The sequence below is a fragment of the Oncorhynchus mykiss genome, chromosome 22, assembly GCF_057628025.1.
Source record: "Oncorhynchus mykiss isolate SJ-2025 chromosome 22, ASM5762802v1, whole genome shotgun sequence".
NCBI lineage: Eukaryota > Metazoa > Chordata > Actinopteri > Salmoniformes > Salmonidae > Oncorhynchus > Oncorhynchus mykiss.
In genome coordinates this window covers 32,341,842-32,365,063 of record NC_143043.1, presented here as the reverse complement: position 1 = coordinate 32,365,063, position 23,222 = coordinate 32,341,842, and the positions used below count along the sequence as shown (strand labels likewise).

Genomic DNA, 23,222 nt, shown 5'->3' with positions numbered 1-23,222 from the left:
GGGATTATAACACAAATCATCCCTGCCAAGTGTCCGATCACAGTATGGGTGTTCAAAGTCTCGAATAGAATCTTAAAATCTTTGAAATCAATGAAACATTATTGTTAAGCCTTACTAGCTGTTGAATTGATGTTTGTATTTTGGATATTAGGCAAGACTGCCCCCCTCAGGACAGGAGCTGAAAGAGAAGACTTGACTTCACCTTCTATAAACATTCTATAAAAAAGTATAGTAAAAAGGTGCTGAGCACCGCAAGCTAAATCCTAAGTAAATGCGTTAGATAAGGGAACAGAGTGAACAACAGGAAACAAACATTACTAAGACACCATTTGAGTTATTCTGTTCACTTTCCATAACATCTTTATTGTCTCATTTTAAACATATTTACACGTCTTTTTTTGTTCAGTAAAAATACAAATACGGAACACTTTTTTCAAAATCAACATCCTCCCGGCGACTGACGGTGCCAAAGAACGCCTGGGCTTTCTCCCCAGACAGGAAGCAGTGATGATGTTAAGAGTGAGGATGTCAGAGTGAGGTGGAGGTGATAAACATACTTCATACCATTCTACCCCAGTAGGCTGCTGCTACTGCCACCACCACGAGGAGGGAGACACTGAGCTGCTGACAGATGGGGACTGAGGGAGCAATAGCAGGGGAGAAAGAGAGGAATAGAAGCTGGAGGGATAGGAATGAGTAGAAAGGGTGTGACAGAGGAAAGAGGAATAGAGTGAGACAAGTGTTGTACAGGTGCTGCCAGGTTTCAAGACATGAGAAATTAGTGACAGAAACCAACCAATTAGCTAAGCAGCAACACAAATATAGTATGGCTTTATCGATTGGCAAGGTGAGTTGTTCTGTAATCAGCCCAACCCCAACATTATCCTCATCACTATTCCTTCATCATCATGGGTCTGCTAGAGCGACAGCTGGGTTTCTAGCAGACTGGTGTATGAGCTTGTGTATGAATAACATTTTGTAAAATAAAAATACATTAAAAAAAGTATTGGCCAAAGGCGTCACACAGAGCAACACTTGATAAGGCTTTAAATTAATTGATACTTCCAACAAAAATGGTATTTCTTCCAGGGTACATTTCTATTTCGCAGTGTTACCGTCAGTCCCCTAAACCTAAAGTATATCCCCATCCACTCCAATGCACCAATCACAGATTCCTCACTAAACACAGCAGAGTTCCTTCCGTTCCATCTACTGTTGCAGAAACAACATTCATATGAAACACAAAAGGTCCATTAAGAACACAGCCCATAGAGAATGAATGGCATATCATTCAACATACTCATCGCACAGGTGACGGAACCCAAGTCCTAATATGCGAGTGGTGATTGGAATGAGAACAAGAAACAGTTTAGGTAGAACCCTATCAGTAGGGTGGGGAGTTGTTCCTGAATAGGCTATACCCACCAGGCTATACCCATCAGTGGTAGTGTTAGAGCAACAATATGGCTCCGTGTCAGTCATTTTAAAAGGAGTCAAAGACACAGAGATAATAAATGAAGGGCTTTGTGTCTTCAGCTCCTACAGTGCTGTAACTTCACTCCATTTTCCCTCTCAGTAATCCAAGCAACAAAGTGCATAACAATTTATCCACAGGGGCCATTTTATCAGCAGACAAGAATCACGGCCAAATCAAGACCTGTCCAATTTGCCTGTGGAGTGTTAGTGATTTATGGAAAGACAGGAACAGAAATTGACCAGGCAAGAGGAGTGACTGGAGAAGTGAAGAAATATGACAAGAAAGAGACGATGGAGGTGGAATGGAGTGATAAGACAAGGTTGAGAGGAGAGAGAGAAGCAGCATCGGTTGAATAGCAGCAACAAAATGATTTGAGGCCAGGCTAAGCTACAATATGTCACCTGCTAATGATGAGAGATGGAAAGAGAGAATGATAGAGAAAGAACAGAAATGGCAGAATGTAGCATAGAGAACGCAAGGGATATCAATTCCATTTCACAGGCCCACTTTAGAAAGGTGCCAGAGGGGGACGCATTAAGCCGTTGCTCCTATCCACAAAGCAACACTGATACAGTTCCAGGTCAAGAGAGTAAACAGAAAATGGCAGACGGACCAGGAGGGTCACATTGTTGTGTCCCCGCCAATCAGTGTCCAAAAGATAGAATGAAAAAAACAAAAATCAACAAACCCCACTGATCGCATAGTCTTCAGTTTTACTGTCAGTCTGACTGTCTGGAATATACATATCCCTTCAGAGAAGTCTGTCTGTTTGTTCGTTCAGACTCCATACACCCTCTCGCCCCTGTATGCGTCCGTTATGAGACAGTTTGGTGAAAACAAATCAAGCCTCCTGACAAAAAAGTCACATTACGAGGGCAATCACAAAAGCTGAACGCACCCACCGTCCTTCTGATCAGCAGAGAGCTATAGAAAGTGAGAGCGAGAGAATTAAAGAATAAGAAAGGGAGCTATTGTTCCAGTCCCCTCCACTCTACAATGGTCTGAGCTCTCTCCTTCTGCAGTCTGTAGTAGTGAGAGATGGAGGCAGGGAGGCAAGGACGCATTGGTCCCCTGGAGGACCCCTGGTCTCTACCGCTGGGCCTGGCTCCCTGGGAGGGTGAGGTTGGCCAGGTGCAGTACCGGCAGGGGGTGGGCCTCCGTGTTGAACACCCAGCTCTCCAAAGGCATCAGGTCATCACTGGAGAACAACAGGTACAGATACCTGGACAAGATAGAGGGAGGGTGAGGTAGAAAGACAAGGACGAGGGAAAGAGTAGACAATATTCAGCTGCTATATTCTGTTCATCAGTGCTATTTGTATGGTACAGGTGAGACAATGTGAACAGCAATAAACAGTCACCAGCAGAGGGTAGTAAAGCACACAGTTCCAGTGCATTCCAGGGGCTGCCAGGCCAGGACATCCCCATCTCAAACTAATTGGAAGTGAATGAACAGGACACAGGGGAGCTGCCCCATCCACTCCACCTCACCTCAGCCTAAAACAACAACCAGTGTAATATCACCCTAGAACAGGGGCTGGCCAACTCGAGAGCTATTGGGTGTGCAGTCTTGATTCAAAATGGCTGAGGACTTACTTGAGCGTCTCGGCCAGGAAGAAGCTCTGCTGAACGTCGTCGTAGGTTGGGTTGGACGAGTAGACATCCTTGACCCCGGAGAACCCCCCGCTGACCCTGCAGTACTTATCTATAGCCTGGAGGGGGAGACAGAGAGCAGCACTGTTAATCACCATACATTAGCACTTTACACTCTAACCTATTGATGGGTTACAGTAACATGCTATAAATTACATCAGGCTCTGTGCTTCACCGCGCTGTATGGGTTTTGACTGACAAACGTTCTGAACTTGAGCACCGCACATTACAAGACGTTGCCCCCTTCCCTGCAGCTAATTGGGCAACATTTGCACATATTTTGTTGTCTGAGTGAGGGAAATGCTGTAAATTAAGATGACTATGTATTTAGATTTTTATAATAAATACCGCTTTGATGTCATACAAGCAAGCACTGTTGACTCCTTTCTATGGGCACCAAAATTACAATTTCTCTGAATTGCCTTGTGAAAACACAAAGATTGTACTCTTCTTTGAGTTTTAAAAGTGCAATGAAATTACTTAGGAACTGTGCCCACTTTGGAGAGGTGTGTGGCCACTTGGAGACACCAGTTAGCCCACTGACTCAAACTCTGTCTTACGTTCCAAGATGGCGTAGCAGTCGGACGTCTGTTTTGTCTTGTCCCATCCCGTCACAAACTCTCCTGCAACACGCCTCACCCAATGTGGTACGGATCTGCTATTTTCTACACTTTAGAACCGGAACCCCCATCAGAAGCTAGCCAGCTAACTAGCTAGCGTTCTACACCGTTAACTCGAACATCAGCCAGCCTCAGCCCGGTCAATTCCTGCCAGTCTGCACAGCACGATATAAACCCAGAGCATATCGGACTGCATTTTCTCTAACATATCTCCGGATTCCCACCGCAAGCTCTGAACCTTTACATATGCCTCTCCCTAATGCCAATATGCCATGTCTATTGCTGTTTTGGTTAGTGATTGTCTTATTTCACTGTAGAACCTCCAGCCTCAATATGCCTTAGCTATTGAGGCTGGAGCTTCTACTTTTACAAATCCACCTTTCCAGAAACAAGTCTCTCACCGTTGCCGTTTGTTATAGACCCCCTTCAGCCCCCAGCTGTGCCCTGGACACCATATGTGAATTGATTGCCCCCATCTATCTGCAGAGTTCATACTGTTAAGTGACATAAACTGGGACATGTTTAACACCCCAGCCGTCCTACAATCTAAGCTAGATACCCTCAATCTCACACAAATTATCAAGGAACCTACCAGGTACAACGCTAAATCCGTAACCATGGGCACCCTCTTAGACATCATCCTGACCAACTTGCCCACTAAATACGCCTCTGCTGTCTTCAACCAGGATCTCAGCGATCACTGCCTCTTTGCATGGGTCCGCGGTCAAATGACCACCCCTCATCACTGTCAAATGCTCCCTAAAACACTTCAGCGAGCAGGCCTTTCTAATCGACCTGGCCCGGGTATCCTGGAAGGATATTGACCGCATTCCATCAGTAGAGGATGCCTGGTTGCTCTTTAAAAGTGCTTTCCTCACCATCTTAAATAAGCATGCCCCATTCAAAACATGTAGAACTAAGAACAGATACAGCCTTGGTTCACCCCAGACTTAACTGCCCTTGACCAGCACAAAAACATCCTGTGGCATTCTGCATTAGCATCGAATAGTCCCCGCGATATGCAACTTTTCAGAGAAGTCAGGAACCAATATACTCAGTCAGTTAGGAAAGCTAAGGATAGCTTTTTCAAACAGAAATTTGGATCCTGTAGCACTAATTCCATAAAGTTTTGGGACACTAAAGTCCATGGAGAATAAGAGCACCTCCTCCCAGCTGCCCACTGCACTGAGGATAGGAAACACTTTCACCACCGATAAATCTACGATAATCGATAATTTCAATAAGCATTTTTCTACGGCTGGCCATGCTTTCCACCTGGCTACCCCTACCCCGGCCAAAATCTCAGCACCCCCTGCAGCAACATGCCCAAGCCCCACCCTCGCTTCTCCTTCACCCAAATCCAGACAGCTGATGTTCTGAAAGAGCTGCAAAATCTGGATCCCTACAAATCACCTGGGCTAGACAATCTGGACCTTCTCTTTCTAAAATTATCCACCGAAATTGTTGAAACCCCTATTACTGGCCCATTCAACCTCTCTTTCCTATCGTCTGAGATCCCCAAAGATTGGAAAGCTGTCCCGGTCATCCCCCTCTTCAAAGGGGGAGACACTCTAGACCCAAACTGTTAAAAATCTATATCCATCCTGCCCTGCCTTTCTACAATCTTGGAAAGGCAAGTTAACAAACAGATCACCGACCATTTCGAATGCAACCGTACCTTCTCCACTATGCAATCTGGTGTCCGAGCTGGTCATGTGTCCACCTCAACCAAGCTCAAGGTCCTAAACGATATCATAACCGCCATCGATAAAAGACTACTGTGCAGCCGTCTTCATCAACCTGGCCAAGGCGGTCAATCACCGCATTCTTATCGGCAGACTCAATAGCCTTGGCTTATCAAATGACTGCCTCGCTGATGATTGTGAACTACAGGAAAAGGAGGACAGAGCACGCCCCCATTCTCATTGACAGGGCTGTAGTGGAGCAGGTTGAGAGCATCAAGTTTCTTGGTGTCCACATCATAAACAAACTCATGGTCCAAACTAGAGGTCGACCGATTATGATTTTTCAACGCCGATACCGATTATTGGAGGACCAAAAAACCCGACACCAATTAATCGGCCATTAAAAATGTATTTGTAATAATGACAATTACAACAATACTGAATGAACACTTATTTTAACTTAATATAATACATCAATAAAATCAATTTAGCCTCAAATAAATAATGAAACATGTTCAATTTGATTTAAATAATGCAAAAACAAAGTGTTGGAGAAGAAAGTAAAAGTGCAATATGTGCCATGTAAGAAAGCTAATGTTTAAGTTCCTTGCTCAGAACATGAGAACATATGAAAGCTGGTGATTCCTTTAAACACGAGTCTTCAATATTCCCAGGTAAGAAGTTTTAGGTTGTAGTTATTATAAGAATTATAGGACTATTTCTCTCTATACCATTTGTATTTCATTAATCTTTGACTATTGGATGTTCTTATAGGCACTTCAGTATTGCCAGTGTAACAGTATAGCTTCTGTCCCTCTCCTCGACCCTAACTGGGCTCTCCTCGCCACCCTCGAAGCAGCGTTACCCATGCAGAGCAAGGGGGAAAACCACTCCACGTCTCAGAGCGAGTGACGTTTGAAACGCTATTAGAGCGCACCCCGCTAACTAGCTGGCCATTTCACATCGCTTACGCCAGCCTAATCTCGGGAGTCGATAGGCTTGAAGTCATAAACAGCTGCTGGCAAACGCACGAAAGTGCTGTTTGAATGAATGCTAACGAGCCTGCTGCTGCCTACCATCGCTCAGTCAGACTGCTCTATCAAATCATAGACTTAGTTATAACATGATAACACACAGAAATACGAGACGTTTATTCTTTCAGTGAAATACTGAACCGTTCTGTATTTCATCTAACGGGTGGCATCCATAAGTCTAAAAATGTTGGCAAATTAGGAGGCCCAAACTGTTGCATATACACTGACTCTGCGTGCAATGAACGCAAGAGAAGTGACACAATTTCACCTGGTTAATATTGCCTGCAAACCTGGATTTCTTTTAGCTAAATATGCAGGTTAAAAATATATACTTCTGCGTATTGATTTTAAGAAAGGCATTGATGTTTATGGTTAGGTACACATTGGAGCAACGATACGCACCGCATCGATTATATGCAACGCAGGACACGCTAGATAAACTAGTAATATCATCAACCATGTGTAGTTAACTAGTGATTATGATTGATTGATTGTTTTTTCTAAGATAAGTTTAATGCTGGCTAGCAACTTACCTTGGCTTACTGCATTCGCATAACAGGCAGTCTCCTTGTGGAGTGCAATGTAATCAGTAGCTTAGAGCGTTGGACTAGTTAACTGGAAGGTTGCAAGAATGAATCCCCCGAGCTGACAAGGTAAAAATCTGTCGTTCTGCCCCTGAACGAGGCAGTTAACCCACCGTTCCTAGGCCGTCATTGAAAATAAGAATGTGTTCTTAACTGACTTACCTAGTTACATAAAGATTAAATAATGGTGTAAAAATAAAAAAATAAGAATTAAAATAAAATAAAAAAAAACTTGAAATCGGCCCCAATTAATCGGCCATTCCGATTAATCGGTCGACCTCTAGTCCAAAAACACCAAGACAGTCGTGAAGAGGGCACGGTAAAGCCTATTCCCCCTCAGGAGTCTGAAAAGATTTGCCATGGGTCCTCAGATCCTCAAAAAGTTCTACAGCTGCACCATCGAGAGCATCCTGACTGGTTGCATCACTGCCTAGTATAGCAACTGCTCGGCGTCTGACCGCAAGGCACTACAGAGGGTAGTGCGTACGGCCCAGTACTACACTGGGGCCAAGCTTCTTGCCATCCAGGACTTCTATAACAGGCGTCGTCAGAGGAAGGCCCTAAAAATTGTCAAAGATACCGGAGCTTCAAGTTTAGGTCCAAAAGGCTTCTTAACAGCTTCTACCCCCAAGCCATAGGACTCCTGAAGAGCTAATCAAATGGCTACCCAGACTATTTGCATTGCCCCCCTCTTTTACACTGCTGCTACTCTCAATTTATTATCTAAGCATAGTCACTATCTAAGCATAGTCATAGTCACTAACTTTACCTACATGTACATATTATCTCAACTAACCGGTGCCCCAGCACATTGACTCTGTACCCCCAGAATATAGCCCCGCTACTGTTATTTTACTTCTGCTCTTTAATCATTTGTTACTTAAAAAAAAATAATAATACTTATCTATTTTTTACTTAACGCTTATGTTTCTTAAAGCTGCATGGTTGGTTAAGGGCTTGTAAGTCAGCATTTCACTGTAAGGTCTACACTTGTAGTATTCGGTGCATGTGACAAATACACTTTTAATTTGATAAGACAGCCTGTGAGAGATGACAAGGAAACACTGCTGGTTTGTCAGTCTGCTGTCTGTCCCCCCGCCCGGTACCTCTTATTTTTGTGCTCTGTGGTTGGCTGCAGTCAAATTTATTTTCACAGAAGGTGAAGCATGATGCTTCTTCATAGTCTCCTGTGGGTGAATTTACACATTCCATGTAAGTGGTAAAGATGAGATGAAATCAACATAATTATCGTTTTGTGGCACATTCATTTATTTTATTTTGTATGTCCTATAGGCTTATGCTATAGCCAGCTGCGGAGCCGGGGCGCATCGGCTATTTACTGTGGGTTGATTGATGACCGAACAGCAAGTGCTGACCAGTTTACAAAAGGTGTCAAACTGACTGAATCAAGTCAATCTCCTTTATCCCTTTGCTATTCATAAATCTAGTTATGTCCAAACATCTTGTTTTTATTTTCCTAAGATTCAAAGCCCATGTTGAAACTTGCCAGTGACCGCTAAAGTGACTTCTCAGCAGGGTTGCCAGGTCTAGGTGAAATTTCTAGTCCAATGACCATTCAAAACCTGCCCACAAAGCTTGAAAACTAGCCCAATTTTTTTGGGGTGCGCAGCAAGCAAGCAGTTGCCACATTTATCCAATAAACCATTTTTCCATAACATTATCAAGGGAATATCAAGGTAGTTTGTAATGACTTAGAGGCAAATTTCGTATTTCCATCAAAATATGAATTATTGCAAGCTTAACGTGAGGTTAAAGGCAGTGGTGAAAAAAAGTACCCAATTGTCACTCTTGAGTAAAAGTAAAGATTAATAGAAAATGACTTAAGTAAAAGTGAGTCACCGAGTAAAAGTCTAAAAGCATTGGTTTTAAATATACTTAAGTATCAAAAGTAAATGTAATTGCTAAAATATACTTAATTATCAAAAGTAAAAGTACAAATCATATCAAATTCCTTATATTAAGCAAACCAGATGGCACCATTTTCTTGTTTTTATTTTATTTACGGAAAGCCAGAGGCACACTCCAGCACTCAGACATCATTTACAAATGAAGCATGCGTGTTTAGTGAGTCTGCCCGATCAGAGGCAGTAAGGATGACCAGGGATGTTCTCTTGATAAGTGTGAATTGGACCATTTTCATGTCCTGCTAAGCATTCAAAATGTAACGAGTACTTTTAGGTGCCAGGGAAAATGCATGGAGTAAAATGTACATTATTTTCTTTAGGAATATAGTGAAGTAAAAGATAAAATTTAAAAAAAATATATACATAGTAAGGTACAGATACCCCAAAAAACTACATAAGTAGTATCAAAAAGTATTTTTTCTAAAGTACAATACACCACTGGTTAAAGGAATTTGAATATGTAGCAAGAGAAAATATATATTTGCCCTTATTAAACTCTCCAATGATTGTAAATAAAATGTTTGTGCATTTGCATAACTATAAATAAATCCGATAGGATATTTGTGATTAGATGAGTGATTAAAGTTGGACAGAGAATCTCGAAATCTCTGTTTAAGAAACACTGACAAATGTTAGCCTACTTTCTGGCAATTGTGCTGTTATTATGTGCCAGATATTAAAAACTTCATAGGGCTGAGATCCCGTTAACGGGATCGATATGACAACAGCCAGTGAAAGTGCAGGTCGCCAAATTCAAACAACAGAAATCTGTTGGGGATTAATCAGAATAGTTGGGTAACATAGATAAGATGTTTTATTTTCATTATATGCTTGTGAGTTACTTCTCATATAGAATGTATATTGTTGTACTATAGTGGTGGCCATTTGCAGTTATCCTTTCTCTGTCATGGGGTCAGTTACTTGGGCCGTAGAGAGGGGAGAGGTCAAGCTTGTCTTCATATGTAAACATATCTTTTAAACCATGTGAAGGGATGATTGAGGGGGAACCAATTATCTCTTGGCTCCACAATGTCTGTGTACCAGTCACTGTGTCTCCGTGAGCTTGTCCAGAATGGGAGTGTCTAAAATGACAATTGATATATATCCTAGTGTCTTGGTACTATGTTGTACCAAGAACGAGAAGTAGTTTTAGGAGAGCAAACTGAACGATAATTTATAGCTAATGCTGTCTGGCTATGGAATACTCCTCTCTCAAGTAAAGTCTTCCATTGTAATGTTCCTAAGATCTGTTATTCGTTATGTGAGTTGAGATGGGTGTCTTGGCTATAAATGATACTAAGAACTGTTTTGTAAGGACTCTCAGAGAATTCATTTATAGACACTGAATTGATCTGAGAGTCACAGGGTTGTGATGGAGCTCATATAATTAAAGATGGACTTTATGATAACTCTGACTTGTGTGTGGTTTGCTCTCATGATTTGGTAAATACAGGAAATTTCCACTACAAATCTCATAATTAAAATTCCTCGAACATACATGTTCTTATACCATTTTAAAGGTAATCTTGTTGTTAATCCCACCACAGTGTCCGATTTCAAACAGGCCTTACAGCAAAAGCACCAAATTATTATGTTAGGTCAGAGCCAAGTCACAGAAAAACACAGCCATTTTTCCAGCCAAAGAGTGGAGTCACAAAAATCAGAAATAGAGATAGAATTAATCACTAACGTTTGATGATCTTCATCAGATGACAATCATAGGACTTGATGTTACACAATACACGTATATTTTGTTCGATAAAGTTCATTTATATCAAATAATCTCAGTATACATTGGCGCGTTATGTTCAGTAGTTCCAAAAACATCCGGTGATTTTGCAGAGAGCCACGTCATTTTACAGAAATACTCATTATAAATGTTGATGAAAATACAAGTGTTATACATGGAACTTTAGATAAACTTTTCCTTAATGCAACCGCTGTGTCAGATTCCAAAAAAGCTTCACGGAAAAAGCAAACCATGCAATAATCTGAGTACGGTGCTCAGAGACCCAACAAGCCAAAAAGATATCCGCCATATTATGTAGTCAACCAGAAGTCAGAAATAGCATTATAAATATTCACTTTCCTTTGATGATCTTCATCAGAATGCACTCCCAGGAATCCCAGTTCCACAATAAATGTTTGTTTTGTTCGATAATGTCCATCATTTATGTCCAAATAGCTACTTTTGTTATCGCGTTTTGTAAACAAATCCAATCTCACAAAGTGTGTTCACTAGGAGCAGACAAAATGTCAAAAAGTTCTGTTTACAATCCTTTAGAAACATATCAAACGATGTATAGAATCAATCTTTAGGATGTTTTTAACATAAATCTTCAATAATGTTCCAACCGGAGAATTCCTTTGTCTGCTACCTCTCACGTGAACGAGTGTCACGAGTTTGTGGCACTCTGCCAGACCACTGACTCAAAGAGCCCATATGAGCCCCTCCTTTACAGTAGAAGCCTCAAACAAGTTTCTAAAGATGGTTGACATCTAGTGGAAGCCTTAGGAAGTGCAACATGACCAATATCCGACTGTATCTTCAATAGGGAATGAGTTCAAAATCAACCAACCTCACATTTCCCACTTCCTGGTTGGATTTTTTTCTCAGGTTTTTGCCTGCCATATGAGTTCTGTTATACACACAGACATCATTCAAACAGTTTTAGAAACTTCAGAGTGTTTTCTATCCAAATATAATAATACTATGCATATATTAGCAACTGGGATTGAGTAGCAGGCCATTAATAATAGTATAATAAGTCAAGGCTTCAACAACAATAAACAGAAGTTATTTATTAAATTAGTTTGCCAGCTCCAGGTAGCCTACATAAGTGGCACAAACTGATTTGCAACGACTCCAGCGATATTGTCATTTCAACATATTTATTGTGTCAAATGTTAGGCTACAGAAGCCTACAATGGCATAGAAATGAATAGGATATTAGATAGCCAACAGATGCAAATGTATCAATCTCCACATTTAATGTCAGTTTCATTGTGGACTTTCCTCCCATAACAGAAGCAGACGAGGGATATCCATAACTTTCCATTTAAAATTTCCCCTCACGCAGAGCTCAAGACCCAAGAACTGAGCATGAGTAAAACCCTTTGCTTGATATGGTTTTCCATAATCAAAGTCCACATTATTATACCATTTACTTTAAACCACCCCCAAGCAAATATATCTAAAGTGCTCTAGTGTGCCTAAAGTGGATTTCCAGTGCTTTGTCTCCATAATTTCTTGATGCGCATCAGTTCTAATGCGTTAATATGTTTTATAGAAAAATGGTTGGAAATAGATGTCTCTATATTGACAATCTAAATAGCATACCTACAACTGGTAAAAAGTTGTCACGATGTGTGCTTGTGCTGCTCTCTCCTCTCACTCACGAGACTCAGCAGCCCCCTGCAGAGCTCTCTCAACCAGTGCACTCAACATAAACCCAACCACTCCGGCCCTCCCCACTACTCACTCTCCGGCCCTCACCCTCCCCACCCACTCAGAAACAGCCTGCTCAGTGCCTGATATTTCCCTGTGACCTGCTGCTGACTAATATATATATATATATACCCGACCTCCACAATCACCCAACCTCAACCCAATTGAGATGGACCGCAGAGTGAAGGAAAAGCAGACAAGTGCTTAGAATATGTGGGAACTCCTTCAAGACTGTTGGAAAAGCATTCCAGGTGAAGCTGGTTGAGAGAATACCAAGAGTGTGCAAAGCTGTCATTAAGGCAAAGGGTGGCTATTTCGAAGAATCAAAATATATAAATATACTTTTTTGGTTACTACATGACTCCATGTGTGTTATTTCATAGTTTTGATGTCTTCACTATTATTCTACAATGTACAAAATAGTAAAAATAAAGAAAAACCCTTGAATGAGTAATTGTGTCCAAACTTTTGATTGGTACTGTATATATAAACATAGCCTACCTATTGCTTTTGTAATTTCTTTGCCCTGGTTAGAATCAGTTGCCTAAGGCTGCTTGAATGCAGAGGAGAGGCGATGTTGTGGTGCTGTTTCTTTGCGTTTCCGTCTTGCTCCAGTATACTGGGGTGATGTTAGTGTAAATGTGTCAAAATATTTGAGGTGTTGGCAGCTGCATACGCTATTCTCGTTGAGTGTGATGACATAATGTTACCGTTTTATCCACAACTCTGTCCATCGCCGTTGTAATCTAGTGGGAAGACAAAATGTTCCCAAACTGGAGATTTAAACAATGATGGAGGATCCTCCAATTCTGGTTTATCCACCACTCGCCATCGTACAGAACTAGTTCCCGGTTGCGCCTCACAAAAGGACAGTTTGAAATGCACCCAATAAGATTCGAATTTTGATTACAACATGCGCATAGGCTCAAGTTGTTTTAACGGAATAGGCAGAATTATATATATTTTTTAAATCTCAGATTTACTCCAGAGGCATAGGCCTATAAGGCAGCGTAGACATAGCATATAGGTGTAGTGTTTTTTTCACAGTGCGGACCGAACCGAGGTCCCCATACCAAACAGTTTGGTACAAATACCTGCACCGTTACACCGCTAGTAGATAAGACTCATTTTTCTGACTAGATTACTAATCTACTGCCTTCCTTCAAATTCCCACCCACAGTGTTTGATTGACAGGTCTGAAACCCTAACAACTCTGTGACTCACAAACATCCTGCCCCCTCCCCTGACAACCCTACCCACAGCAATTGATTGACAGGCCAAACTGTTAAAGGGATAGTTCACCCAAATTACAAAATGACACATTGGTTTCTTTACCCCAAGAGTCCACAGAGCATAATTTGAATAACAAACATCAATGTGGCAATTTATATCTTGCAGCAAAACTGTAAAATATTACTTTAAACCTCTCTGCTCTTGAGATTAATGTTAAAAAAGTTTCTTACTTAGAAAATAGTCCTAATTATATAGGCCTATGCAACGACAATATGCAAAAATAAAACACTGAACTCATACATTTTCAGTAATTTTAAGTCTTGTCTTTCTACGCAATATTACCAATCTGGGAGGTAAAGTATTCAATAATTTAACTGTGTATTTTGGGTGGAATCAAGGCATTAGAAGGTACTAGAGGGGCCACCAAAATAGAGTTCATTCTGCAAAAAAATAAATCCCAGGGGGCATGCCCAGGTTTTCTACTCCATGTACTTACGGAAAATGTGTGTGTGTGTGATCAAACATGAGCTGATGGGAGATCAGAATCTGTGTAGAACCTGTCTGGTGCTTTTTATGAGAGGTAGAGAAAGAGAGAAAGGGGCATGACAGAGGGTGAAAGCAACAGAGAGCGAGGGAGAGAGTGCCATAGACACAGAGAAAAGCAAAGCCAAGTTTCTGTTCAAAAGAGAGAAAGAAGATGAAGGCAGAAAGAGAGACAGAGCAAATAGAAAATGAGAGCAAGTGAAACTGAAAGAGTAAGAGAGAAGAGGATAGGGAAGGAAGAGGGGTGTGTGGTGCAGAGGAGCAGTAGTGGAAGAATTAAGAAGTGTACTCCCTCCATCTCTACTCAATCACTCAGGCTGAGGGAGGCTGCATTCAGACCCACAACAGCTCTCAGCTCTCAAGAGCACCAACATTACCAAAAGCCAGAGGGCAGCGCACACACTCCACACACAGGAATAGATAGAGAAAGGAGGAAAAGGAGGAGATATAAGGATAAGGGAAGAAAGAGGGATAGAAGAAAAGAGGGAGAGAGATGAGATGGGTGAGTGGTGGCAAGGAGGAGGAGGGGGATTGGAGGGAAGCCAGAGAAAGGGAGAGAACGAGAGAGCAGAGTGAAAGTGGTTGAGAGGAGGATTGAGAGAAAGGAGGCAGAAGTGTTTCAATCTGACCTTTGAAAATAAAAGCCTCAGTGGGGAACAGATATGACAAAAAGAGGATGACAACGGGAGAGAGAAAAATATGAGAACAGTAAATACTCCTTTCTCAAGTAGGATTAGTCTGTTGTGTGTTCACACACTGATCCGCTCTCCTTTTACAGTTGCAATGGGTTGATACACTTATCCAATTCTTTCAGATCTACACTGGTGCAGAGAACTTGCCTGGCTACCCAAACTCTTGCTCCGGCCAAACGTTACGCCAGGCCCACGGACGTTAGTTTCTTCTCAGCAATTAGTCTGGATCTGAGTATCTCCCCGACAAGTTCTAGAACACAAACACATTCTAACCATTATGATTGGTCCCAGAAACCAATGGGTTGGGCCAGAGCCAGAACACACATGGGTAAAGCAGCATTTTCAAAATGTGTCATTGGCTTTGATACTCTGATTGGTTAGAGATGATCCAATTGCTGATAACCTTTGTTTGTACAACACCCCTAATTTTGATATCCTCACAAACGACTTCAACGATGGCAGTCTCAGACTGAAGTATGTAGCGAACATAGAGCAGCGGAATCAAATCAAATGTATTTATAAAGCCCTTCTTACATCAGCTGATATCTCAAAGTACTGTACAGAAACCCAGCCTAAAACCCCAAACAGCAAGCAATGCAGGTGTAGAAGCACGGTGGCTAGGAAAAACTCCCTAGAAAGGCCAGAACCTAGGAAGAAACCTAGAGAGGAACCAGGCTATGAGGGGTGGCCAGTCCTCTTCTGGCTGTGCCGGGTGGAGATTATAACAGAACATGGCCAAGATGTTCATAGATGACCAGCAGGGTAAAATAATAATAATCACAGTGGTTGTAGAGGGTGCAACAGGTGGGTTGATACACTTATCCAATTCCTCAGGAGTAAATGTCAATAGGCTTTTCATAGCCAATCATTCTGAAGAATTCAGTTTGAGTCGTCCAACAAGCTGAGAAGGTACTGCTAGATGCTACGGATTCATAAGGGAATGGGCATGGATGGATAGGTAAACTCATAATGGCAACATGTGACTCGTTTCAGGAAACTAGGCGTATGTCACACGTGACTACCTCACAGGAGAGGCATTTGAACGTAAGCTTCCTTTTTTCTTTTTTTTTTATAATCAAAAGCCGTTTTTTTGGGGCAGAAAGGCCTTCTGGAACGTGAACTTTCATGTGCCTTAATAACAAACGTGTATGCCATCTGTAAATGCAAATAAATTGTTACTTTTCAAGTCTAGTTGGTTTAGCCACAGAAAAAGACGATGAGTTTGGATTGGTCTGCCATGTAGCATGCGTCTGTCTATAACATGAGCTGGTCAGTATGTGTAGGTAATCCTTTCTAACGCGGCTTTTTTGAAGTATATCACGTAGGAGAACCGCAAAAGTGTTGCTCTCCACTTTCTGGAGGACTGAGTTTCCAAATCAGTGGAATACCCGGTGGCATTAGAGTATAATAGCGAAAGAGTTGGAGAAAATTCTGACGTTTGATTGCAAATATGCAGAGGGAGTCGAAAAGGGAACACCTGTCTCCGGATTACATCTTCAAACTAAGGGCAACCATGGCATCCGTGACAGAGAGGAAGAAGTGTCCATCCATCTATACGGGTAAGATAGAATATCTGAAAATGTAGCTAGCTTGACTAAGTTTCTGCTTAGCCTGCTGGCTCGCTAGCTAACTTTAGCTGGCTGGCTCGATAGCTAACGTCACGTGTATAATTTTTTTAATTTATTTTTTTTATTTTTTTATTTCACCTTTATTTAACCAGGTAGGCTAGTTGAGAACAAGTTCTCATTTGCAACTGCGACCTGGCCAAGGTAAGGCATAGCAGTGTGAACAGACAACACAGAGTTACACATGGAGTAAACAATTAACAAGTCAATAACACAGTAGAAAAAAGGGGAGTCTATATATACATTGTGTGCAAAAGGCATGAGAAGGTAGGCAAATAATTACAATTATGCAGATTAACACTGGAGTGATAAATGATCAGATGGTTATGTACAGGTAGAGATATTGGTGTGCAAAAGAGCAGAAAAATAAATAAATAAAAACAGTATGGGGATGAGGTAGGTGAAAATGGGTGGGCTATTTACCAATAGACTATGTACAGCTGCAGCGATCGGTTAGCTGCTCAGATAGCAGATGTTTGAAGTTGGTGAGGGAGATAAAAGTCTCCAACTTCAGCGATTTTTGCAATTCGTTCCAGTCACAGGCAGCAGAGAACTGGAACGAAAGGCGGCCAAATGAGGTGTTGGCTTTAGGGATGATCAGTGAGATACACCTGCTGGAGCGCGTGCTACGGATGGGTGTTGCCATCGTAACCAGTGAACTGAGATAAGGCGGAGCTTTACCTAGCATGGACTTGTAGATGACCTGGAGCCAGTGGGTCTGGCGACGAATATGTAGCGAGGGCCAGCCGACTAGAGCATACAAGTCGCAGTGGTGGGTGGTATAAGGTGCTTTAGTGACAAAACGGATGGCACTGTGATAAACTGCATCCAGTTTGCTGAGTAGAGTGTTGGAAGCAATTTTGTAGATGACATCGCCGAAGTCGAGGATCGGTAGGATAGTCAGTTTTACTAGGGTAAGTTTGGCGGCGTGAGTGAAGGAGGCTTTGTTGCGGAATAGAAAGCCGACTCTTGATTTGATTTTCGATTGGAGATGTTTGATATGGGTCTGGAAGGAGAGTTTAGAGTCTAGCCAGACACCTAGGTACTTATAGATGTCCACATATTCAAGGTCGGAACCATCCAGGGTGGTGATGCTGGTCAGGCGTGCGGGTGCAGGCAGCGAACGGTTGAAAAGCATGCATTTGGTTTTACTAGCGTTTAAGAGCAGTTGGAGGCCACGGAAGGAGTGCTGTATGGCATTGAAGCTCGTTTGGAGGTTAGATAGCACAGTGTCCAAGGACGGGCCGGAAGTATATAGAATGGCGTCGTCTGCGTAGAGGTGGATCAGGGAATCGCCCGCAGCATGAGAAACATCATTGATATATACAGAGAAAAGAGTCGGCCCGAGAATTGAACCCTGTGGCACCCCCATAGAGACTGCCAGAGGACCGGACAGCATGCCCTCCGATTTGACACACTGAACTCTGTCTGCAAAGTAATTGGTGAACCAGGCAAGGCAGTCATCCGAAAAACCGAGGCTACTGAGTCTGCCGATAAGAATACGGTGATTGACAGAGTCGAAAGCCTTGGCAAGGTCTATGAAGACGGCTGCACAGTACTGTCTTTTATCGATGGCGGTTATGATATCGTTTAGTACCTTGAGCGTGGCTGAGGTACACCCGTGACCGGCTATAATCTGTGTAGTAATATTATTTGAATCTCAGAGCCATTTGCATTGCTATTTATAGCCTAATGTTAGCTAGCTAGCTAACATTGAACCTGGTGGGTTAGCTACCTGCAGATTCATGTAGGGTAGTAAAGTTATGAGTTTGGATTATGGTTTAGCTAGATAGCTAGATCTCTAAACAAAAGACTCCACTGTGCAAGTAACCATTTCACTACACCTTCTGTATCCTGAGCATGTGACAAGTTAACTTTGATTTTATTTGATATAGTATGTGTTTACCAGAGATGGTAATGTGAAGGAACATGACCTGCACCAAAGTCAAGTTAGGATATAACGCTAGGCCAATGAGACAGTGTCCAAGTTCTGAAATTCTACATATGAACGCCCTGCTTTTATTCCGTCACACTCACAACCGTAAGCTATTTTCTATAATTGGGTCGCCATTAACTTGTAAATAATGATCTTGTTGTGAGTTTATTTTCCTGTAATAATGAAGACAAATGAGCTAAAGTGAAGACGTTGTCAGCTATATGATATGGTCATTTTTTGAACTGAATAGCCAGCTCACTTAACATTAGCTAGCTAGCTAACAAGCTAGAAACGAACCAAAACATTGTTTAGAAAGTTGCTTTTAGTTGCCTGATTTGCTAGACTGAAATCCAGTACCAGTCAAAAGTTTGTACACACCTACTCATTCAAGGGTTTTTCTTATTTTTTAAAACTATTTTCTACATTGTAGAATAATAGTGACATCAAAACTATGAAATAATGTAATACCCTAAAAAAGTGTAAACAAATCAAAATATATTTGAGATTCTTCAAAGTAGCCACCCTTTGCCTTGATGACAGCTTTGCACACTCAACCAGCTTCATGAGGTAGTCACCTGGAATGCATTTCAATTAACAGGTGTGCCTTGTTAAAAGTTAATTTGGGGAATTTCTTTCCTTCTTAATGCGTTTGAGCCAATCAGTTGTGTTGTGACAAGATACGGTTGGTATACAGAACATAGCCCTATTTGGTAAAAGACCAAGTCCATATTATGTCAAGAACAGCTCAAATAAGCAAAGAGACACGACAGTCCATCATTATTTTAAGACATGAACGTCAGTCAATGTGGAAAATTTAAAGAACTTTGAAAGTTCCTTCAAGTGCAGTCGCAAAAACTATCAAGAGCTATGATGAAACTGGCTCTCATGAAGACCGCCACAGGAATGGAAGACCCAGTGTTACCTCTGCTGCAGAGGATCAGTTCATTAGAGTTACCATTCTCAGAAATTGCAGCCCAAATAAATGTTTCACAGAGTTCAAGCAACAGACACTTCTCAACATCAACTGTTCAGAGGAGACTGCGTGAATCACGCCTTCATGGTCGAATTGCTGCAAAGAAACAACTACTAAAGGACACCAATAAGAAGAAGAGACTTGCTTGGGCCAAGAAACACGAGCAATGGACATTAGACCGGTGGAAATCTGTCATTTGGTCTGAGTTCAAAATTGAGATTTTTGGTTCCAACCGCTGTGTCTTTGTGAGATGCAGAGTAGGTGAACAGATGATCTCCGCGTGTGTAGTTCCCACCGTAAAGCACGGAGGAGGCGTGGATGTTGTGGGGGTGCTTTGCTGGTGACACTGGCTACATTCCAAACACTTAAAAGACACACCCTATCCCCTCAGCCCTTAAATTAAGTGGACACTTCTGATGACGTATCATGACGTCTGACGAGTATACACTTGCAGGGCAAGTGCCGTAAATTCGTCACTCATTCGTCCCGCGACGATTGTGTTTTCAGCCACTGGTAGCTTGTGGGTGCTTTATATGCTCTACAGTCAATTATGATTGCATGTCTAAAGTACTTATATTAACTATATCATTATTAATATACGCCTACTGCATGATAGCTAGCAAATTAAATTAGCTAACTAACGTTAGCCTGCCTAGCTGGAACTTCTGAAGGAACATATTTTATTTCTACAATTTCCAAAAGCTAACTAAACAAAAACATAATTACTTTTACGAGACGTGTTTGTGCAGTAGTAGCACAATTTCTAACTTATTTACATTTGTTTTTACTTACACTTGTATGTTGAGGTTTTATGTTTTGCCTGACTTTTAGGTGTGTACAAACTTTTGTCTGGTACAGAATACTAAATTCATTTTTAAACAGGTGGGTTTAGTGGTGTTAAAATACACTAGTTATGCTGTTGTCATGCAACCTGTAGTTTGTGTTTATACTTTTTCATAACGACAAGTTTGATGTCGGACGACAATAGAATGTTCATGATGTCACTGCGACAACTGTTGATAGATGTAGTATAAACCAGCCTTTAGTCTTGAAATCTTTGGTTGTTTAGTACATGGCCTCACATGAGAATCCTTAAAGAGATGGGTGGGGATAAGGCTTAAGAGGATGTGAATGACTCTGAATGGGTGAAGACAAAGAAGAGCAATCCAGTAGGTGTACCAAAATATTCAAGGCCATTTACTAAAAATTGAGGTTACAAGTTTATCAACTTCCAAAGCAGAATTACTTTCCCAGTGTTCCTCAACTGTAGTGTATGATATTTAATTTTCTAGCTCTGAGTCTCTACTTTTATTCAATGTAAAAAACACAATTTCAAATGTTGCTACATAAGACTGGATCAAGCCGGTAGGTCACATGTGGTAGTAGTAATACTAGTGAGTGATTTTCCAGTGGCTCACCTGTGCTGCCTCCCAGCCCCACTGCCTGTACTTGGGGTCATGGGTGAACCTCCACATGTACCAGTAGGTCTCGATGACCTCTGGCCTCAGGATGTAGTATTTCTCATTCTGACGCACCGCCACTGCTTCCAGACCACTGTCAAACTTAAAGGCCTCTGGACCCAGCTTCAACACTATGGAGAGAGGGAGGGAGGGAGATGGGTACACAACACATTTCCTGCCAATTAAATGTTTGGAGTTAGAATGTAATAGGAACCGATTACAGTGATCAAGAAGCAGACAGATTTGTTCTGCACGCCTTGTCACTGTGTGTGGGAACAGAACACAAGTTCATAAAAAGAGACGGCCGGATAAAACTAGGAAATATCATCACTGTAAAACTTCACTTTCAGGAAGATCATCCCGTTCCCATGGTAACCTCACTTAAAAAAAAACATCATTATTTTAAGCTCACACAAAATCTGATTCACCATCACGCGCATAATCCATGGCAACCAAACCACCCTATAATAAGTTACCATTTATCCGTAAACTTAATTTGTTTTCCCTATAAGTTTAGGTGTGTTTGTTTCTCCATCTCACCAGTGCGGTCGTAGGACTCATGGCAGGTGTGTGCGATCTCAGCCCCCAGCTGTAGGTAGTGTCCAGCCTTGGCGTCAGGTGAGCCGTCGGCCCCCAGAGCGAACATCCCCCCGGCGAAGCAGGTCAGGTGACCCATCTTCCTCTCCAGGTGGCCATTCTTCCACTCCCCGATAAACGTCAGGCCGCCGTTGGACTTACGGATCAGGTGGCGCTCGATTGCCTGGAAGGAGATGCGGAAAGGATATGGGTGGTGGAGATGGTAGGAGTAGGTGTGTGTCAGGTCAGTCCTTGAGAGCAGCAGCAGAATCTTCTATCCATCCTCTTCCCTGGCACATAATGTACTTGATCAATCAACGTCAATAACTGGCAACAGAATTCAGGCATCTACTTCCTGTTAAATCGCTCACTGATTAAAATGCAAAGATTGAGCCCAGTACACTGCAGTTAAAGTACTTTGAGGAGTTGAGGAGCAATCCTAACTATCTGGTCATAAGGATATAGAGCAAGGTAGTTGCTATTTCAGGGTAGGATAGTTGAAACACAGCTGTGTGTATGTCAATCAAAGACATCTCCATGGAGACCAGTTAAAGGTGGCTTGTCTCCATGGAGACGAGGTAAGGGTGGTGCATACCTCAATGGCGTCGTCGTAGGTCTTGCGGGCCTCTGTGTCGGTCTTGTCTGACATGAGCCAGGCCTTCAGCAGGTACTCATAGAAACTGTCCCCCAGACCTCCAACTGATGTATGGTCTACAAGGGGGGGGAGAAAGAGAGGAGACGGGAGAAGGATGAGAGGGTGGGAAAAAGAGAGGGTGGGACAAAGTGAGGGAGAGAAAAATAATGAAGATAGAGTGACAAAAAGGGGAAGATGATAATTTATTCATTGGATGTTTTCATCTAAACCCCAACCAGAGCCAGCACTATTCTTCAGAGGGGTTTTAAATTTACAGAAAAAAACGACATGGAGACGCTTTGTCCCCCTTTCAGTGTGATGGCAGAGAAGATTGTGGTTGTTTACTCTCTCTCTGATGTACTCCTTCTTAATGTCCCCAATGTCCCAGTAGAAGTTGATTCAGCCTTTATAGCTGGCCTAGTTACAGTGACACCACATTACAGTGATCCGGAGGCTGTGCCAACTCTCACTCAGTGAGAGGACACAGATGGGTAGGCACGCGTGCACGAAACGCACACACACACAATCTCTCACAGACTACCCTGAGTCATGAATCCGCAGTATAAAACAATGTGGTATAGTTTAAGTCGAGTAAAGACACTCGACTTAAAGACACTCGATTGTGTTTTCCCCATGAGGCCTGACACTGTTTAGCTTTATTTGTTAGCCAGCAAGGACTTGCTATTGTGCTGTTGCCTCCCTCTGGCTAAAGCCATGCTCTGATGCTAACAGAGCTAGCCAGCTTATGACTCAGCAGTGTTAACCAACAGTGAAGCTAACAATGCTAACCAATGCTGAGGGAGTCATTGAGAGCAGTGGGGCGAGAGCCATTAGCGGTCCGAGTCCACAGCTAGTGCTGGGGCTAACGCCTAAATGCTTATGGCTAATGGTAAATGAATGCTGTGTGAAATGTGCTGGCTGGGCTTGTAGCATGTCCAGCACTGTGGAGAGGTGTGTAGTGGGGAGATGGGCATCTCTTCAGCAGATGTTTCAGTGGTGTGTTATGTTAGTCAGGGGAGAGCTAATGCTAACAAATGTGCTGCTGGAACAGACAGTTTTTATAGTAGTTAACAGCTGGGACTTTACGACGAAAACTCTACTCGTATGTCTGTCTTTATGTCTGTC

The 23,222-nt window shown here is 42.1% G+C and overlaps 1 protein-coding gene across 3 annotated transcripts in view; it reads right to left on the bottom strand.

The window, feature by feature from the left end:
• Positions 1-326: 326 nt before the first annotated feature.
• The window catches only part of LOC110501661 (mannosyl-oligosaccharide 1,2-alpha-mannosidase IB), a 121,511-nt gene continuing 98,615 nt past the window's right edge, over positions 327-23,222 (bottom strand). For all 3 annotated transcript variants that reach the window (XM_036959012.2, XM_036959015.2, XM_036959014.2), the window contains 5 exons: positions 22,059-22,174; positions 21,428-21,647; positions 20,846-21,018; positions 3,073-3,188; positions 327-2,699 (listed from right to left, as the gene is read on the bottom strand). In XM_036959012.2, the coding sequence (XP_036814907.1) occupies positions 2,567-2,699; positions 3,073-3,188; positions 20,846-21,018; positions 21,428-21,647; positions 22,059-22,174 (758 nt within the window). In that variant the 3' untranslated portion in view covers positions 327-2,566. The remainder of the gene's footprint in view (positions 2,700-3,072; positions 3,189-20,845; positions 21,019-21,427; positions 21,648-22,058; positions 22,175-23,222) is intronic.